A 17,677-nucleotide genomic window follows, 5' to 3' on the forward strand; every position below is an offset into this window, starting at 1 on the left:
ATAGACTCATTAAGCATGAAGTACATAACAACATCAAGATCTAGACAGGAAGATTATCTCTGATTGTTTTCACAGGGCTTGGCAAATAACAGCAGCTCAATAAACATTTCTTTTTGTTTGTTGGTTGGTTTTTTTGAGACAGAGTCTTGCTGTGTGGCCAGGCTGGAGTGCAGTGGCACGATCTCAGCTCACTGCAACCTCTGCCTCCCGGGTTCAAGCAATTCTCCTGCCTCAGACTCCCGAGTAGCTGGGACTACAGGCTTGCTCCACCAAGCCCATGCCCAGCTAATTTTTGTATTTTTAGTAGAGACGGGATTTCACCATGTTGGCCAGGATGGTCTCGAGCTCTCTCTTTTTTTTTTTTTTTTTTTTTTTTTTTGAGACAGAGTCTCGCTCTGTCCCCCAGGCTGGAGTGCAGTAGCGCGATCTCGGCTCACTGCAAGCTCCGCCTCCCGGGGTTCATGCCATTCTCCTGCCTCAGCCTCCCTAGCAGCTGGGACTACAGGCGCCCGCCACCATGTCTGGCTAATTTTTGTATTTTTAGTAGAGACGGGATTTCACTGTGTTAGCCAGGATGGTCTCAATCTCCTGACCTCGTGATTCGCCCTCCTCGGTCTCCCAAAGTGTTGGGATTACAGGCATGAGCCACTGCACCTGGCCAACATTTCTTGAACGAATGAAAGGAAGAATGAATTGGAGGCTCTGACCTTATCCACATCGGGATCCGTGAGTATAAACATGAGTACTTCCACATCAACTACTGAGGTCATATACGAGTGGGCAGGTGAGAGTTAGCAGGAGGGTGCTGGTGACCAGCCATCTGCTCTCCTTCAGTCAGGCTTGTCACACTGGAGAAACCAAAGCAGTACCACCGGACATTGGGTCAGGCCTGAGGGGGAGAAGCAAGAGGGAGAGCAACAGAGAGAACAGGACAGCCTGCCTTTCAGTTGCTTACAGTCTAGCTGGCCACACAGAGGGCAGGTGGGAGTGAGATGGAATAGGTTGTCCCTCACTCAGTGCTCACTGTGCTGGTGTCACACTCATCACAGTACTGGCATTAAAATTTTTTAATTTTTTGAGACAGGGTCTTATTTGTATCATCCAGACAATCACAGCTCACTGCAGCCTTGACCTCCTGGGCTCAGGTGCTCCTGCTACCTCAGTCTCCTGGGTAGCTAGGGCTACAGGTATGCACCACCACATCGGGCTCATTTTTTGTATTTTTAGTAGAGACGACGTTTCATCATGTTGTTCAGGCTAGTCTGGAACTTTTGAGCTCAAGTGATCTGCCTCCCCCAGGCCTCCCAAAGTGCTGGGACTCCAGGCATGAGTCACCACCTCCAGCTCTACCAATAAAATAATTTCAGAGTGGTGAGCGCTCTAAAGAAAATAAGGGTAGGGTGCGGTGGCTCACATCTGGAATCCCAGCACATTGAGAGGTCAAGGCAAGAAGATGGCTTGAGGCCAGGAGTTCAAGACCGGCCCAGCCAGCATAGCAAGACCCTGTCTCTACAAAAAAAAAAAAAAAAAAAAAATTAAAACAAACAAACAAACCAAAAAAAACACAGCCGGGCCCGGTGGCTCACACCTGTAATCCCAGCACTTTGGGAGGCTGAGGCAGGGGGATCACGAGGTCAGGAGTTTGAGACCAGCCTGACCAACATAGTGAAACCACATTTTTATTAACAATTAAAAAAAAAAAATTAGCCGGGCATGGTAGCAGGCACCTGTAATCCCAGCTACTCAGGAGTCTGAGGCAGGGGAATTGCCTGAACCCAGGAGTCGGGGGTTGCAGTGAGCTGAGATCGTGCTGTTGCACTCCAGCCTGGGCAACAGAGTGAGACTCCATCTGCCAAAAGAAAGAAAAAAAGAGGCCGGGCACGGTGGCTCATGCTTGTAATCCCAGCACTTTGGGAGGCCGAGGCGGGCGGATCATGAGGTCAGGAGATCGAGACCATCCTGGCGAACATGGTGAAACCCCGTCTCTACTAAAAATACAAAAAATTAGCCGGGCGTGGTGGCGGGCGCCTGTAGTCCCAGCTACTCGGGAGGCTGAGGCGGGAGAATGGCATAAACCCGGGAGGCGGAGCTTGCAGTGAGCCGAGATCGCGCCACTGCATTCCAGCCTGGGCGACAGAGCGAGACTCCGTCTCAAAAAAAAAAACAAAAAACAAACAAACAAAAAAACACTTGGCTGGGCATGGTGGCTCATGCATGTCATCCTAGCACTTTGGGATGCCAAGGCGGGCAGATCACCTGAGGTCAGGATTTCGAGACCAGTCTGGCCAACATGGTAAAAACCCATCTCTACTAAAAATAAAAATTAGCTGGGCGTGGTGGCACGCCCTTGTAATCCCAGCTACTTGGGAGGCTGAGGCAGGAGAATCACTTGAACCTGGGAAACGGAGGTTGCAGTGAGCCTAGATCACGCCATTGCACTCCAGCCTGGGTGACAGAGCGACTCTGTCTCAAAAAAAAAAAAAAAAATTTAGCTAGGCATGGTGGCACGCATCCATAGGCCCAGCTACTAGGGAGGCTAAAACAGAAGGATCCTGGAGCCCAGGGGGTCGAAACTGTAGTGAGCCGTGATCGTGGCACTGCACTCCAGCCTGGGTGACAGAATGAGACCCCATCTCAAAAAATAAATAAGTAAATAATAAACAGATGATAGCATGAAGAGAAGGGGAGGGGGACTAGGGACTGCTTTAGATGGCTGAGAAGCCCAGGAAGGCATCTCTGAGGTGACATGTGAGCAGAGATGTGAATGACAAGGAGCTCACCATGTAACAACCTGGGGATGGTGCTGTTCCAAAAGGCAGGAAGAAGCCTGGTGTGTTCAGGGAGCAGGATGAAGGCAAGCATGGTTTACTGAGATGGGAGACTGGAACTTTCTAAGCAGAAGTTAGTAGGGCCTCACTGGTGATTACCTATAGCCAGTTTGACTTTTCTCCAATCATGAGCTGGTAACACAAATGCCACCCTATGCTCAGGAGACCAGACTCCATTCCCAGCTAAGCCTGACGCTTTGTGTCCATCTCACGAGTGCTATAAAGGCCCAGGGTTGTCCAGGCACTGCTTGCCTAGAGCAGGTGAGCTACCCAGCTGGGCAGTGAAGGCCATCTGTCTGACCTCCGCTGCCACCCTGGCACTGTTGACTTTGGTGAGCTGCAGTGGGGGTGTCTAGGACCCTGGGAAACTGCAGAAACAGCTGGCAGGTCTGCAGAGACTGGTGAAGTATGGGGACTCACCAGCATGGCCTCCTTTTCCCACAGAGATTCAAGAAGCTCAGAACAAGGTTTCCCTCCTGAAAAGTCCATGGTTCTGAGGTGGGCCTCCAGCCTCTCCTGCCCTTCCTCTGCTATTGGGATCCCTGAACCAGACGTGGTACACACAGGGAAGGCTGGGGCCCTGGTATGGCAGTGCTGAGCAGGTCTTCGGACAACCCGTGGTTCCAACCCCAGCTCTACTCCTACTGCCTCATTAGTAAAACACAAGTAAAATACCACCTCCCTCCTTGGGTGGTGACCTTGAGGTGTCAATGCGATAATGCATCTCAAGTGCATGGTACTGCCTGACATATAGTACGGTTAGAAACTGATCATAGATAGGGAAACTGAGGCACTGGTAAACGTACCAGGGGGCCTGTGGCCTGTGTTTTAGTTACTCCAAGCAATTCTCTGCCTGCCTCTGGGCCATCAATCACCTATTCAAGCAATGAGGAATTGGCCTGAAAAATGCTAAAGCCTCTTCCATCTTAGGGCTTCTCTGGTTCTAAATCCCAAGCTAGGGTCACCCACTCTTCTAATACCTTTCATCCAGCCGGTCCTTGTTCCTTGGCTCTTACCCAAGGAAAATGCCTTTTTTTTTTTTTTTTTTTTTTTTTTTTTGAGACGGAGTCTCGCTCTGTCACCCGGGCTGGAGTGCAGTGGCCGGATCTCAGCTCACTGCAAGCTCCGCCTCCTGGGTTCACGCCATTCTCCTGCCTCAGCCTCCCGAGTAGCTGGGACTACAGGCGCCCGCCACCTCGCCCGGCTAGCTTTTTGTATTTTTTTTTTTAGTAGAGACGGGGTTTCACCATGTTAGCCAGGATGGTCTCGATCTCCTGACCTTGTGATCCGCCCGTCTCAGCCTCCCAAAGTGCTGGGATTACAGGCTTGAGCCACCGCGCCCGGCTAGAAAATGCCTTTTTGCCACTCCAAAATGAACTGCAGCCTTTTGTGCTTATGAACACAGTAAGAAAACAGCTCCTGATTGGCTGGAAACAGTGGTTCACATCTGTATTATTTGGAAGGCCAAGGGCGGGAGAATCACTTGAGCCCAGGAGTTAAAGCAGCCTGTGCAACATAGAGACCTCAATTCTACAAAAAATTAAAATTAGTTGGGCGGCCAGGCATGGTGGCTCATGCCTGTAATCCCAGCACTTCGGGAGGCCGAGGTGGCCGGATCACGAGGTCAGGTGTTCAAGACCAGCCTGGCCAACATGGTGAAGCCTCGTCTCTACCAAAAAATACAAAAATTAGCTGGGCAGGATGGCATGCTCCTATAGTCCCAGCTCCTGGGAGGGCTGAGATGGGAGAATTGCTTGAACCTGGGACACAGAGGTTGCAGTGAGCTGAGATCACACCACTGCACTCCAGCCTGGGCAAAAAGAGCGAGACCCTGTCTCAAAAATAAATAATTAAAAAATTAGTTGGGCATAGTGGTGTCTACCTGTGGCCTCAGCTACTGGGGAGGCTGAGATGAGGACTGCTTGGGCCCAGGAATTGAGGATGCAGTGAGCCATGATTATGCCACGCACTCCAGCCTACATGACAGGGCAAGAACTTCTCTCAAAAAAAAAAAAAAAAACCACAAAAAAACAAAAAACCCCACCTCCTGCTCCTTGAGTCCTTTCTCTGAAGTCCATCTTCTGAATGTCCTCTCAGAAACCCCCACAGTAGTCCTAGGGGGTGAGCGCCTTAGGATTCCACTTTTCTTGAGATGAAATGGGGACTCAGAGAGGGGAAGGGACTTGCCCTAAGTCCTCTGCTGGAAAACAGGGAGGAGTTGGCCGGGTGTGGTGGCTCATGCCTGTCATCCCAGCACTTTGGGAGGCCAAGGTGGGCGGATCACGAGGTCAAGAGATCAAGACCATCCCAGCCAACATGGTGAAACCCCATCTCTAAAAATAAAAAAATTAGCTGGGTATGGTGGCATGCGCTTGTAGTCCCAGCTATTCCGGAAGCTGAGGAAGGAGAATCATTTGAACCTGGGAGACGGAGGTTGCAGGGAGCCGAGATCTCACCATTGCACTCCAGCCTGGCGACAGAGCAAGACTCCATCTCAAAAAAAAAAAAACAGGGAGGAGCAGGGAATTTGAATCCACGTCCACCCAACTTCAGCCAGAAGAGAGGGGACAAGCAGCTAAAGCCCAGGCTGGGAGGGGAACTTCTGCGCTAGTGCTTGGAAGTCGCAAGAGTGCCAAAGTCAGGGGCATCCCTGGGGGAAAGGACAAGCAGACACTTGACCTGATGGGAGCCTTTATTCACACACTCACCTCCCCCCTCCACTTCTCTCTTCTCGGGCTTTTGGAATTGGGTGTAGCCCTCACTCCCGTGAGGACACCCAGCCTGGCCTCCAGCAAACCTGGCTGGTTGGAAGGAGTCCCAACAGGAGTGCTGCGACATCCCAGCATGAGCCCAGACGACTGATACTGTTCACGCATGGTTCTCCTTGGACAGCTGCTGGTCCCCCTGGGAGTGCCACTGTACTGCTTGCTCCCTGTGGGGTTCATCCTCAAGGCCACTCAGCAGTGGCTATGATAAATTATGATAAATGTTGTCCAAGGGTCAGTGTTCAAAGAAGAGGAACAAAGGTAGTCAAGGGAGCCCTCTGCCCCCAAGGGAAGCAGTAGATGGGGGAGGTAGGCCAGGCCCCGCTGGCTCAGGAACTCAGGCCAAGCCCTGGATATGCACGGGTGGTGCCGTAATGCCCAGCTCCTCCCGTAGAGCCCTCAGGGACTGCTCCCAGCGCCGCTCATAGTACAGGTTGAGGACACACGGGGCTCTGCGCCCGTTCTGAACGGCCCATGGGATCAACTCCGAGACCAGCACTTGCAGGCTCCTGTGGGGCAGCAGAGGAAAAAGAAAACATCAAGTCCCTGGGGGCCAGGCACTCGACTGCTCAGCACTTGTGCATTTTCTCAGTTCATCCTCACAAAGACCTCGGAAGGAGGTAGTTATTATCCCTGCTTTTCAGATGAGGCAACAGAGCTCAGTGAGGTGGAATCTCAAACCCAAAGCCACTCATCTTGAACATGTTGAAGCTCAGGTTTAAATCATAGCTCCCCCACTCCAGAATCTAACACCAACTTAACAGAATCTAACACCACTGACGCTCATCATTCTGACCATGCACTTAGGCCTGGCCCAAGAGACCCCAGAGTCCTGTGAAACTTATAGGCTTTATTTGCTCACCTGAAGACCCTTGCCCCAGGCCAGTTTCACATCTCTGCTCTATTCTTTCTACCCTTACTTCCTGGAGAACTGGAAGGGGCAGGGCAGGCGCCCGTGTGCTCTTCCTACTTCTAGGAGCCCTTGTTCCTCTGAGTTCTGTCCTGACACCACCCTCAACCCTGACCCAGCCGCCACTTGAAAACTTACTGAGCACTGAGTTGGATCGGTCCAAAGAGAGCACCCAGGATGCACATGGGCAGGCCAGTCTGGACAGCCTCAAACCATTTCACCACGATCTCCCCTGGGGGTGAGGGATGGGTTGGGAAGTGAACAAGCTATCTGAAGGAAAGGCCAGTGGTGTTCACAGCAGGGCAAAGAGAGGCAACTGTTCCTCCCTAATCTCTACCAGGGTCAGCTGTGCCCAGTCCTGGCCTGTGCTGGGCCCTAGGGCACTTGGCTTGGAGTACGGGAGAGGGCCCAAGAGTGAACAGAAGGGAATAAGGGATGGAAAGGAAGCCTGGGGTCACAGCGCAGAGGATCCCATGACCCCATAAACCAGGCTAAACACTCCAGGATGGTTCCTGCAGGCCTTAGGGAGCTACTGAGGTTTCAGAGCAGGGAGGCAGCTAAAGCCCAAAAGACACCAGCCCATCTTGAAGATGGGCTGCTGCTACACTAGTGCAGGAGCCCTGAGGGCCAGTGGGAGGGAGAAGGGGGACATGTGGCAAAGATGCTACTAAGATGTTCAGGTAAAACAGAAATTGAGGCACCAAGCCAGGTGATGCAGAGGGTGGTGGAGATAGGCAAGCCCTGCTCTGGCCCTGAAGCCACCCCAGGGAGACAGGCTGTCAGGGTTGGGGGCACTCACCCAGGATGTTAGTGGGCATTCCCAGCAGGGTGTGAAGCATGTCGTGCACCTCCCGGTATCGCTGAATCACATATGCTAGCTCCTCATCATCCACGAAGCGGGTGGGTGCTCGGGTGTCTGGGGAGACCCTCTGACAACCATAAACCCCCCTAGAACCCTTCCTGATGGTTCTCAGGGCCCGATTTGCCAGTCTGTCTCTGACACTGTCACAACTCTCACCAAACTCATAACCTACCAGAAAACTCTGGCGACTAGCCGGGGGCCGAGGCTCATGCCTGTAAATCCCAGCACTTTGGGAGGCTAAGGTGGGCACATCACCTGAGATCAGGAGTTCAAGACCAACCTGACCAATACAGGGAAACTCTGTCTCTACTAAAAAATACAAAAATTAGCTGGGTGTGGTGGTGCACACCTATAGTCCCAGCTACTCGGGAGGCTAAGACAGGAGAGTCACTTGAACCTAGGAGGCGGAGGTTGTAGTGAGCCGAGATTGCACCACTGCACACTCCAGCCTGGGTGACAGAGACTCTGTCTTGGAAAAAAAAAAAAAAATTAGTCGGGTGTGGTGGTGTGTGCCTATAGTCCTAGCTACTCAGGAGGCTGGGACAGGAAAATTGTTTGAGCCCAGGAGTTTGAGGTTACAGGGAGCTATGACTATACCACTGCACTCAAGCAAGACATTGTCTCTAAAAATAAAAAATGAAGCCCCAAAAACCCTGATCCTAGCACAAGCTGCTCCCAGCTTGGGGTGCTCTCTCCCACTACCCCTATCTTCACTGTGATAACTCCTACTTATCCTTCATGACCTGGGTTAAGTGTCCCCTGTCCCCCATCCCTTCCCCCCACCACAGAGAGGCCGCCCCTAACCTACAGACCAAGTGGGTTCATGTTATGGTCTCTGGAAGCATCATTCACCTCTTAGTGGCACTCAGAATAATTGTACCTTGATGTTTAGTGCATGTGAGTATTAATGTCTCCTAGACTTGCACTGTCCAGTATGGCAGCCGCTTGCCACATGTGGCCAAGAAAGGTGTCCAAGTGAAATGTGCTGAATATATAAAATACACACAAGACTTCAAATACTTAGTATGAAAAAAATGTACAAATCTCAATAATTTAAAAATATTGATTACTTGTTGAAATAATACTTTGGATATATCGGGCTAAACAAGATGCATATTTAAAATCAATTATAGCCAGGCACAGTGGCTCATGGTTATAATCCCAGCATTTTGGGAGGCCGAGGTGGGCGGATCACCTGAGGAGTTCAAGGCCAGCCTGACCAATATGGTGAAACCCCATCTCTACTAAAAATACAAAAATTAGCCAAGCATGGGGGCAGGCATCTGTAATCCCAGGTACTTGGGAGGCTGAGACAGGAGAATTGCTTGATCCCAGAAGGCGGAGGTTGCAGTGAGCTGAGATGGCTCCACTGAACTCCAGCCTGGGCAACAGAGTGAGACTCCATCTCAAAAAAACAAACAAACAAAAAATTAATTCCACCTTAATTTTAATAGCAAAATTTAATTTTAGTAGCAAAAAAATTAATTTTTTTGCTATTAAAGTAGCTGTCAGAATATTAAACATTACCTACGTGCTCACATTTATTTTTTTAGTCTTGCTCTGTTGCCCAGGCTGGAGTGCAGTGGCGTGATCTCGGCTCACTGCAAGCTCTGCTTCCCAGGTTCACGCTATTCTCCTGCCTCAGCCTCCCAAGTAGCTGGAACTACAGGCGCCTGCCACCACGCCCAGCTAATTTTTTGTATTTTTTAGTAGAGATGGGGTTTCATCATGTTAGCCAGGGTAGTCTCAATCTCCTGACCTTGTGATCCCAAAGTGCTAGGATTACAGGCGTGAGCCACTGCGCCCAGCCTATTTTTTTTTATTTGTTTTCTTTTTTTTTTTTTTTTTTTTTTGAGACGGAGTCTTGCTCTGTCACCCAGGCTGGAGTGCAGTGGCCGGATCTCAACTCACTGCAAGCTCTGCCTCCCAGGTTCACGCCATTCTCCTGCCTCAGCCTCCCGAGTAACTGGGACTACAGGCGCCCGCCACCTCACCTGGCTAGTTTTTTGTATTTTTTAGTAGAGATGGGGTTTCACCGTGTTCGCCAGGATAGTCTCGATCTCCTGACCTCATGATCCGCCCGTCTGTAATCCCTGTGCTGGGATTACAGGTTTGAGCCACCGCGCCCGGCCTTTCTGTTTGTTTTCTGAGACAGAGTCTCGCTCTGTTGCCCAGGATGGAGTGCTGTGGTGCAATCTCAGCTCACTGCAACCTCCTCCTCCTCCTCTCGGATTCAAGCAATTCTTCTGCCTCAGCCTCCTGAGTAGCTGGGATTACAGGCACGTGCCACCACACCCAGCTAATGTTTTCTTTTTCTTTTTTTTTTTTTTTTTTTGAGACGGAGTCTCGCTCTGTTGCCCAGGCTGGAGGGCAGTGGCCGGATCTCAGCTCACTGCAAGCTCCGCCTCCCGGGTTTACGCCATTCTCCTGCCTCAGCCTCCCGAGTAGCTGGGACTACAGGCGCCCACCACCTCGCCCGGCTAGTTTTTTTTTTTTTTTTGTATTTTTTAGTAGAGACGGGGTTTCACTGTGTTAGCCAGGATGGTCTCGATCTCCTGACCTCGTGATCCGCCCGTCTCGGCCTCCCAAAGTGCTGGGATTACAGGCTTGAGCCACCACGCCCGGCCCTTTTTTTTTTTTTTAAAGTAGAGATGGGGTTTCACCATGTTGGTCAGGCTGGTCTCAAACTCCTGACCTTGTGATCCACCCGCCTCGGCCTCCTGAAGTGCTGGGATTACAGGCGTGAGCCACCACACCCGGCCACTCACATTTTATTTTTATTGACAGTATCAAAATAGCCTGTCTGCTACACACGGGCAGGACTGGCTCTGTTTCGCTTATTCTTTTACCTCCAGTAGCCTGATCCAGGGCCTGGATGAATGAACATCTCTTGAACATATGAATAAAAGGCCAGTCCTGGGCACTTTTCTGACCCCAGAACTCTCCTCCTCTTACCTGCCCACTACCTCTGAGTACTCAGTAGCACCCATACAGAGTGGGAACAGCCTGGTCTTCCTGTTCCCAAAGAACGGCTTTAGCTTGTTGTGTGAAGCTGAAGGTGATCATAGAGTATCCACCAGGTGCCGGCACCTAGGGTGTCCTTTACAGATATTATCGTATTTCATCCTTGCAATCTTGGAGGTAAATACTGTTATTACTGCAGATATAGATAAAGAAAACAAAGGCCGGGCGTGGTGGCTCATGTCTGTAATCCCAACACTTTGGAAGGCCAAGGCCAGCAGATCACTTGAGGTCAGGAGTTCGAGACCAGCCTGGCCAATATGGCGAAATCCCGCCTATATTAAAAATACAAAAATTAGCCAGGCGTGGTGGCGCACGCCTGTAGTCCCAGCTACTCGGGAGGCTGAGGCAGAAGAATTGCCAGGAGGTGGAGGTTGCAGTGAGCCAAGATTGTGCCACAGCCCTCCAGCCTGGGTGACAGAGTGAGTCTCATTAAAAAAAAAAAAAAAAAAAAAAAAGGAAAAAAAAAAGGAAAACAAGGCTCAGAGAGATAAAGTAATTTGCCCAAGATCACACAGCTAGTAAAGTGGCTGAGTCAGCATTTGAAACAAAAGTCTGTTGGATTCCAAAGCCAGTGGCCTTAACATCCATTACCAAAGCCAGTAAGTGCCCTGGGAAGATGTATGTGAGGTCCTCTTACTTCTGATGAGGAATCTGAGACTCAGCAAGGTCAAAGGATTTATCCAGGCTTGTAAAGCTGGGAAGTGAGCCAGGATTCTCATTCAGGCTCCTCCTAATTCTCAAGCCCATGCCTATAGTCTTGATACTACAAGATGACTATACCTCTCACCAAAGTCAGCCTCAGGGAAGGGAGGGTAGCCTCACCTTGAACCTTTATCTAAATCTCTGCGGGGACAAAGGTACTCCTTCACATTCCATGAGCTGCTGATTTCCTTGCTCTACAAGTGTCACAATCGCCAGTGCCATCACAAGTGGGGCTGTGGCTGAGCAAGGTGTCCTGGCAGTCCCATCCCTGCTAGCCCCTCCCCTCCACAGCAACAGGGCTAAAGACGGGGAAATTCAGAAGACTTCCCTCCCTGTGTGGCACTTCAGGCAGGTCACCCTGGTGAGTTTCCCACTGATGAGATGACTTGCATCCTGGTGAAATCTGAGAGATGGTTTAAAATAGGGCAGGTGATCGCCCTGTCAAGGTAGCTGTGCAGGAGACTGAGGAACAGAACATCGTCTCAGAGACAATAACCATTTAGAGCAGTGGTTCTTAACTGCCCACCAGAGGACACCTGTAATCTCTGGAGACATCTATGGTTGTCACAACTTGCCAGGGAGGGGGTGCTCCTGGCACCCAGTCGGTAGAAGCCACCATTAAACATCCTATCAGGCTCAGGACCGCCCCCACAACAAAGAGTGATCCAGCCCAAACATTAACACTGCCCAGGCTGAGAAACTGTTCTAGGACAACCTTTGGAGACCCCTCACCTCCTCCAGCCTGGCTGGCTCTGGCAGCCAGGCTTGATAGCCATTTGGCAGGGGTGCCTTGATGGGATGTGTCTGTGTTGGAGGAGGGAGGGAAGATGGGACAGGGACAGGGAAGATGGGCCATCAGGATTCTAAGGTCCTTTACAAATCAGGTCACTTTACTACCCTGCTCAAAACCTTCCACAAGTTACCTACTGCTCCTATTACAAACTACAGACTCCTTCTTCTGGTGGCCTGCAGGGCCCAGCTGGGGCTCCCCTTCCAGCCCACTCACTCCTCTGTGGCCACACTCGTCAACCTTCCTTTTCCTAAACACATGGGGCCTCTGCCCTTGCCATTGCCTCTACTCAGAATGCTCTTTCTCAGCTCTCCACAAGGTTGGCTCCTCCTTACCTTCCAAGTCTCCCCAGAGGAGCCGGCTCTGACCACCCCGTCAGAAGTGGCTGTACCCTTCCCAACACCAAAGTTGTCTTCTATCACACTAACTTGTTCTCTTCATAACTGCTAGAACATAAATTCCACGAAGGCAGGCTTTTTGCTGGTTTTGTCCACTGTATCCCAGCTGCTGACAATAGTGCTGGTATACTTTTTTAAATTTTTGAGACAGGGTCTTGCTCTGTTGCCCAAGCTGGAGTGCAGTTGCGTGATTACGGCTCACCGCCCTTGACCTCCTGGGCTCAACCAGTCCTCCTACCTTAAACTCCCTCCCAGGTAGCTGGGACTATATGGGTATACATCACCATGCCCAGTTAATTTTTACATTTTTTGCAGAGACAGGGTTTCAACATGTTTCCCAGGCTGGTCTCAAACTCCTGGGCTCAAGTGATCCACCCACTTCAGCCCCCCAAAGTATTATGATTACAGACATGAGCCAACATGCAAGGACCAGTGCCAGAATATTCTAATTACTTGGAATATTTTACCTGTATTTCTATATGAATTTTTTTGTTTTGTTTGGTTGGAGACAGAGTCTCATTCTGTCACCCAGGCTGGAGTGCAGTGGCACGATCTCAGCTCACTGCAACCTCTGCCTCCTGGGTTCAATCAATTCTCCTGCCTCAGCCTCCCAAGTAGCTGGGATTACAGGTGCACACCACCTCACCCAGCTAATTTTTGTTATTTTTAGTAGAGAAAGGGTTCCACCATGTTGGTCAGGCTGGTCTCAAAATCCTGACCTCAGGTGATCCTCCCGCCTCAGCCTCCCAAAGTGCTGGGATTACAGGTGTGAGCCACCGTGCCCTCCCTGAAAATTTTTAAAAACTATTTTATTGTCTACCTCTCCAAGTAGAATAGAAATGAGGGCAGGGAACTTGGCTGTCTAGTTCACCATTATATCCCCAGTACACAAAACAATGGATGGGCTGGGCGCGGTGGCTCACACCTGTAGTCCCAGCACTTTGGGAGGCTGAGGCAGGTGGATCACTTGAGGTCAGGAGCTTGAGACCAGCCTGGTTAATATGGTAAAACCCCATCTCTATTAAAAATACAAAAATTAGCCAGGCTTTGTGGTGTGCACCTGTAGTCTCAGCTACATGGGAGGTTGAGGCAGGAGAATCACGAGATCGCACCACTGCACTCCAGCCTGGGTGGCAGAGTGGGACCCTGTCTCAAAAAAAAAAAAAGGGCCGGGCGCGGTGGCTCAAGCCTGTAATCCCAGCACTTTGGGAGGCCAAGACGGGCGGATCACGAGGTCAGGAGATCGAGACCATCCTGGCTAATACGGTGAAACCCTGTCTCTACTAAAAAATACAAAAAAAACTAGCCGGGCGAGGTGGCGGGCGCCTGTAGTCCCAGCTACTCAGGAGGCTGAGGCAGGAGAATGGCGTAAACCCAGGAGGCGGAGCTTGCAGTGAGCTGAGATCCGGCCACTGCACTCCAGCCTGGGTGACAGAGCGAGACTCCGTCTCAAAAAAAAAAAAAAAAAAAAAAAAAAAAAGATGGCACATGGCAGAGGCTCAGTGAGCTTGCCAATAGTCAGGACGCCCCCTTCCCCCATCTCCTTGTCCTCCCTGCCTGGGGCTGGAGTGCCACACCTGCCATACCATAGGGAAAGCAAAATAAGGGGACACAGTACAGCAGTGAAGAGCATGACCTGGGGTTGATTACTGTTCTCCATTAATACCGGTTATGTGAAATTAGCAAGTTGCTTCACTGCTCTGAGCCTGTTTCCTCATGTACTAAAAGAGGATAATAACAGAACATACTTGACAGGGTTGTGGGGGGATTCACAAGATCACGGATGAGGCTGGCATCAGGCATGCAGTGGAAGGTTAATGAACACTGGCCAGTATTATCATTTGGAGGCATGTTCCCACCCATTTGCCTATCTTACAGAAAATGACAAAGACTTGGCATGAGCCTGAAGAGGACTCCTGCCGATGGTGGCAGCTCAGGGCTCCTCTTTCCTCAGGGTGTCATGCCTGTGCTATTCCTCTGTCCTGTCTGGTGACTGCCAGGTACATGGAAGCTGAAAACTCACATTCACATCCAGGAAACGGAGATACTCGCGACCCAGGGAGCCTTCTGGCAGGCTCTGGAGCTTGCCCAGGTCGAGGGTGGATGTCGAAATCCGGGGACGTTCCCTGAAAGGCAAGACTTGGGCATTGGGAGGGTGTGGGCAAACGTACGTGAACGATCCAACTACAGTGAGCTGAGGGGTGGGAGAATGTACAGAGGAGTAATGTGGCCACCACAAACCTTAATGGAGCACCTACAACTGGCTAGGCCAGTGTCAGGGTTAGGATACTACCCCAAACCAAGGACATGGGCAGGGGCACAATCTCGAAAGGAAGACAGTCCTCGAATGTGACCAGAGTACTTGCAAAAGGTACTGCAAGGAAAAGGTAAAGCCAGCACGTTATGATAACTTAATGAAGGCACAGAGCCCCGTGGCTGAAACTGGGCCAAGGCCATCACATTGCACAACTCTGAGGTCATCACAGTGTATACACATGTATGTGAATGACACCCCTGGAACTGGGGAGTGCCCAGCCTGTGCAACCATATGTGGCCAGGGTATCAAGAGCTCCCTAGCGGAACAGAACAAATACAATGTGATTCTAGAGAGGTCAGAATACCTAGAGATTGCCCCCAGACCCCCAGGCAGAGCTGGGACCTACTGCAGGATCTGGGCACCCTCTGGATCCCTCCTCATCCGGTCCCTGAGGACCTTCAGGGTGCGGTGTCCTGTGGTCTCCCCTAGAACTGCGACCATGTCTGAAAGGACAGAAACGGGCACAAATGGGGGATGTCACCTTAGGTAAGTTACCTGACCTGGTCTGAGCCTTTGTTTCCTACAGGACAAATTAGGGATAATAGCTAGCTTTTTGTTATAAGGATTCAGGTAAAACACTTAGCAAATTACCCAGCACACAACAAGGGATCAGTACACATATCTATAGTTCTTAATCTACTGGGGCGGGACAGCTCTGGTTGGCACAACGTTCTAAAGATTTTATAAATCACTTTTCACAATACAATATAATGTCTCCATTGATTGGTAGAGGCTTAGGCATCAGAGATGCTGGGCTACAGCCCAGGTGTGTTCACTATCTAGGTGACCTAGTGCAAATTGCTTCACGTTTCTGTTTTTTTTTCAGACAGGGTCTTGCTCTGTTGCCCAGGCTGGAGTGAAGTGGTGTGATCATAGCTCACTGCTAGGACTACAGGCGTGCAGCTAGTTTTTAAAATTTTCTGTAGAGATGAGGTCTTGCTATGTTGCCCAGGCTGGTCTTGAACTTTGGCCTCAAGTGATCCTCCCACCTTGGATTCCCAAATTGCTGAGATTACAGGTGTGAGCCACCACGCCTGGCCTGCTTCACATTTTTCAGCCTCAGTGTCCTAATTTGTGAAGTGCAGACAACACCTTTCTTAGCTGGTTAATGTGAGAAACCATGAAAATCATGCATATATAACACTTACTAGCCAAGTGTAGTGGCTTACACCTGTAATCTCAACACTGGGGGGCTGAGGCAGGAGGATCACTCGAGGCCAAGAGCTTCAGACCAGCCTAGGCAACATGGCAAGATGCTGTCTCTACAAAAAAATATTGAAAAATTCTCTGGCCGTAGGCCGGGCGCGGTGGCTCAAGCCTGTAATCCCAGCACTTTGGGAGGTCGAGGCGGGCGGATCACGAGGTCAGGAGATCGAGACCATCTGGCTAACACGGTGAAACCCCGTCTCTACTAAAAAAAATACAAAAAACTAGCCGGCGAGGTGGCGGGCGCCTGTAGTCCCAGCTACTCGGGAGGCTGAGGCAGGAGAATGGCGTAAACCCGGGAGGTGGAGCTTGCAGTGAGCTGAGATCCGGCCACTGCACTCCAGCCCGGGTGACAGAGCGAGACTCCGTCTCAAAAAAAAAAAAAAAAAAAAAAAAAAAAAATTCTCTGGCCTTGGCCAGGCGTGGTGGCTTATGCCTGTAATCCCAGCACTTTGGGAGGCTAAGGCAGGAGGATCACCTGAGGTCAGGAGTTTGAGACCAGCCTAGGCAACATGGCAAAATCCCGTCTCTACTAAAAATACAAAAATTAGCCAGGTGGCACAGGCCTGTAATCTCAGTACTCGGGAGGCTGAGGCATGAGAATCGCTTGCACCTGGGAGGTGGAAGTTGCATAGAGCTGAGAATGCGCCACTGCACTCCAGCGTGGGCCACAGAGCAATACTGTGTCTCAAAACAAAAAACTAGTGGCGACATGGAGATATAGTGTTTTTTTGTTTAAGATAGGGTCTCGCTCTGTTGCCCAGGCTGGAGTGCAATGACGCAAATCACAGCTCACTACAGTCTCGAACTCCCCTGCTCAAATGATCCTCCCATCTCAGCCTGGGAATAGAGCCGCATGCAACCAGGCCCAATTAATTCTTGTATTTTTTTTTGTAGAGATGGGGATTCGCCATGTTGCCCAGGTTGGTCTCAAACTCCTCAGTTCAAGCCATTTGCCCGCTTCGGCCCCCCGATTGGGATTATAGGCGTGGGCCACTATAATAGGACCTGGCCTATTGTTTTTGTTAGTAGGAATAACAGTACTTCCCAGAACTCAAAAATCCTAGGAGACATGAGAAAAACACTGTAGAAACCTAGGATGTTCTAGTCACACATCCAGCAAACATTCATTGAGCATTTACTATGTGCCAGGCACTACCCAGAAGGCTGCAGATACAGTGGAAGGAGGCCGACACGGTCCTTGACCTCGGAGTTGACTTTTTAGTAGAACGTTATCAACTGATCGGTACTTATGAATCATCTAGTTAGTCTAGATGTTCTTACTATGGCTGCATGACAGATTCTCCCAAGTAGTTTAAAAATACAGACGTTCGGATTCCACGCCCATTTCTCCCTCCATTGCAGATTCAGATTCAGTGCGTTTAGGTGGGATGCAGGAATCTGCATTTTCATAAACGTTCCGAGTGGTTACGAGCCGCAACCAGGTTTGGGTACCCCAACCTAGGCTATGGTCCAGTTACCCACAGGAAACCGCTCCCAGCCGCCCCGACGGGGGCGAGGCGCGGGCGGCCTTACCGTGGCGATAGGGGTCATAGAGCGCCATCGCCGCGGAGCCGGCGGCCAGCAGCGCTTTCTGCAGCGGGGAGGTGGGGATGTGGTGCGAGTACAGCGGGCCGGCGACGGCGCCGTCGCTCCTGGCCCGGAGAGGCATTTCTGCAAGGCAAGAAAAAGGCCGAGGTCAGAGGAGCCGGGCGCCCTCAGGTTCCTTCCCGCCTGCGCCCGGAACCCGGCTCCACTTGCCTGCCGCAAGCCGCGGGAGGCCGGGAAGCCTGCGGAGCCCGCGGAGCCGGCGCAGGACAGGGCTCAGCAGAGTCGCCATGGCAGTGGGCGTCCGCGGAGGATGGGCGGGCACGG

At 50.9% G+C, this 17,677-nt stretch overlaps 1 protein-coding gene and 1 long non-coding RNA gene across 5 annotated transcripts; both read right to left on the reverse strand.

The window, feature by feature from the left end:
- Window positions 1–106: 106 nt before the first annotated feature.
- On the reverse strand, window positions 107–4,865 carry LOC144335078 (uncharacterized). Its single transcript, XR_013405518.1, has 3 exons — window positions 4,184–4,865; window positions 2,463–3,857; window positions 107–226 (listed from the first exon to the last, which is right to left on the reverse strand). It is a non-coding gene; the product is annotated as an uncharacterized LOC144335078 (long non-coding RNA).
- A 637-nt stretch (window positions 4,866–5,502) lies between these two features.
- COQ4 (coenzyme Q4) lies at window positions 5,503–17,662 on the reverse strand. 4 transcript variants are annotated; one of them, XR_013405477.1, is made up of 7 exons: window positions 17,564–17,662; window positions 17,339–17,476; window positions 14,303–14,405; window positions 8,246–8,350; window positions 7,303–7,432; window positions 6,642–6,735; window positions 5,503–6,102 (listed from the first exon to the last, which is right to left on the reverse strand). XR_013405477.1 is itself a non-coding variant. In XM_015116724.3 (7 exons), the coding sequence occupies exons 1-7, from the start codon at window positions 17,640–17,642 to the stop codon at window positions 5,931–5,933; spliced, it is 813 nt and encodes a 270-aa protein (XP_014972210.2). In that variant the 5' UTR covers window positions 17,643–17,662; the 3' UTR covers window positions 5,503–5,930. The 4 variants fall into 4 exon arrangements, 2 of the variants coding, with proteins under 2 accessions (XP_014972210.2, XP_077824021.1); XM_015116724.3 differs by lacking the exon at window positions 8,246–8,350 and adding an exon at window positions 14,943–15,039; XR_001439866.3 differs by lacking the exon at window positions 8,246–8,350.
- Window positions 17,663–17,677: the final 15 nt, after the last annotated feature.

This window comes from Macaca mulatta, chromosome 15 (genome assembly GCF_049350105.2).
Source record: "Macaca mulatta isolate MMU2019108-1 chromosome 15, T2T-MMU8v2.0, whole genome shotgun sequence".
In the NCBI taxonomy this organism is placed as follows: Eukaryota; Metazoa; Chordata; class Mammalia; order Primates; family Cercopithecidae; genus Macaca; species Macaca mulatta.

Coding starts and splice junctions, on each gene's coding strand:
- COQ4 (XM_015116724.3), bottom strand. CDS start 17,642: ATGGCGACTCTGCTGAGCCCTGTCCTGCGCCGGCTCCGCGGGCTCCGC. Junction 17,477..17,563: donor CCTCCCGCGGCTTGCGGCAG/GCAAGTGGAGCC, acceptor CTTGCCTTGCAG/AAATGCCTCTCCGGGCCAGG. Junction 6,736..7,302: donor AATGCCCACTAACATCCTGG/GTGAGTGCCCCC, acceptor CCTCACCCCCAG/GGGAGATCGTGGTGAAATGG.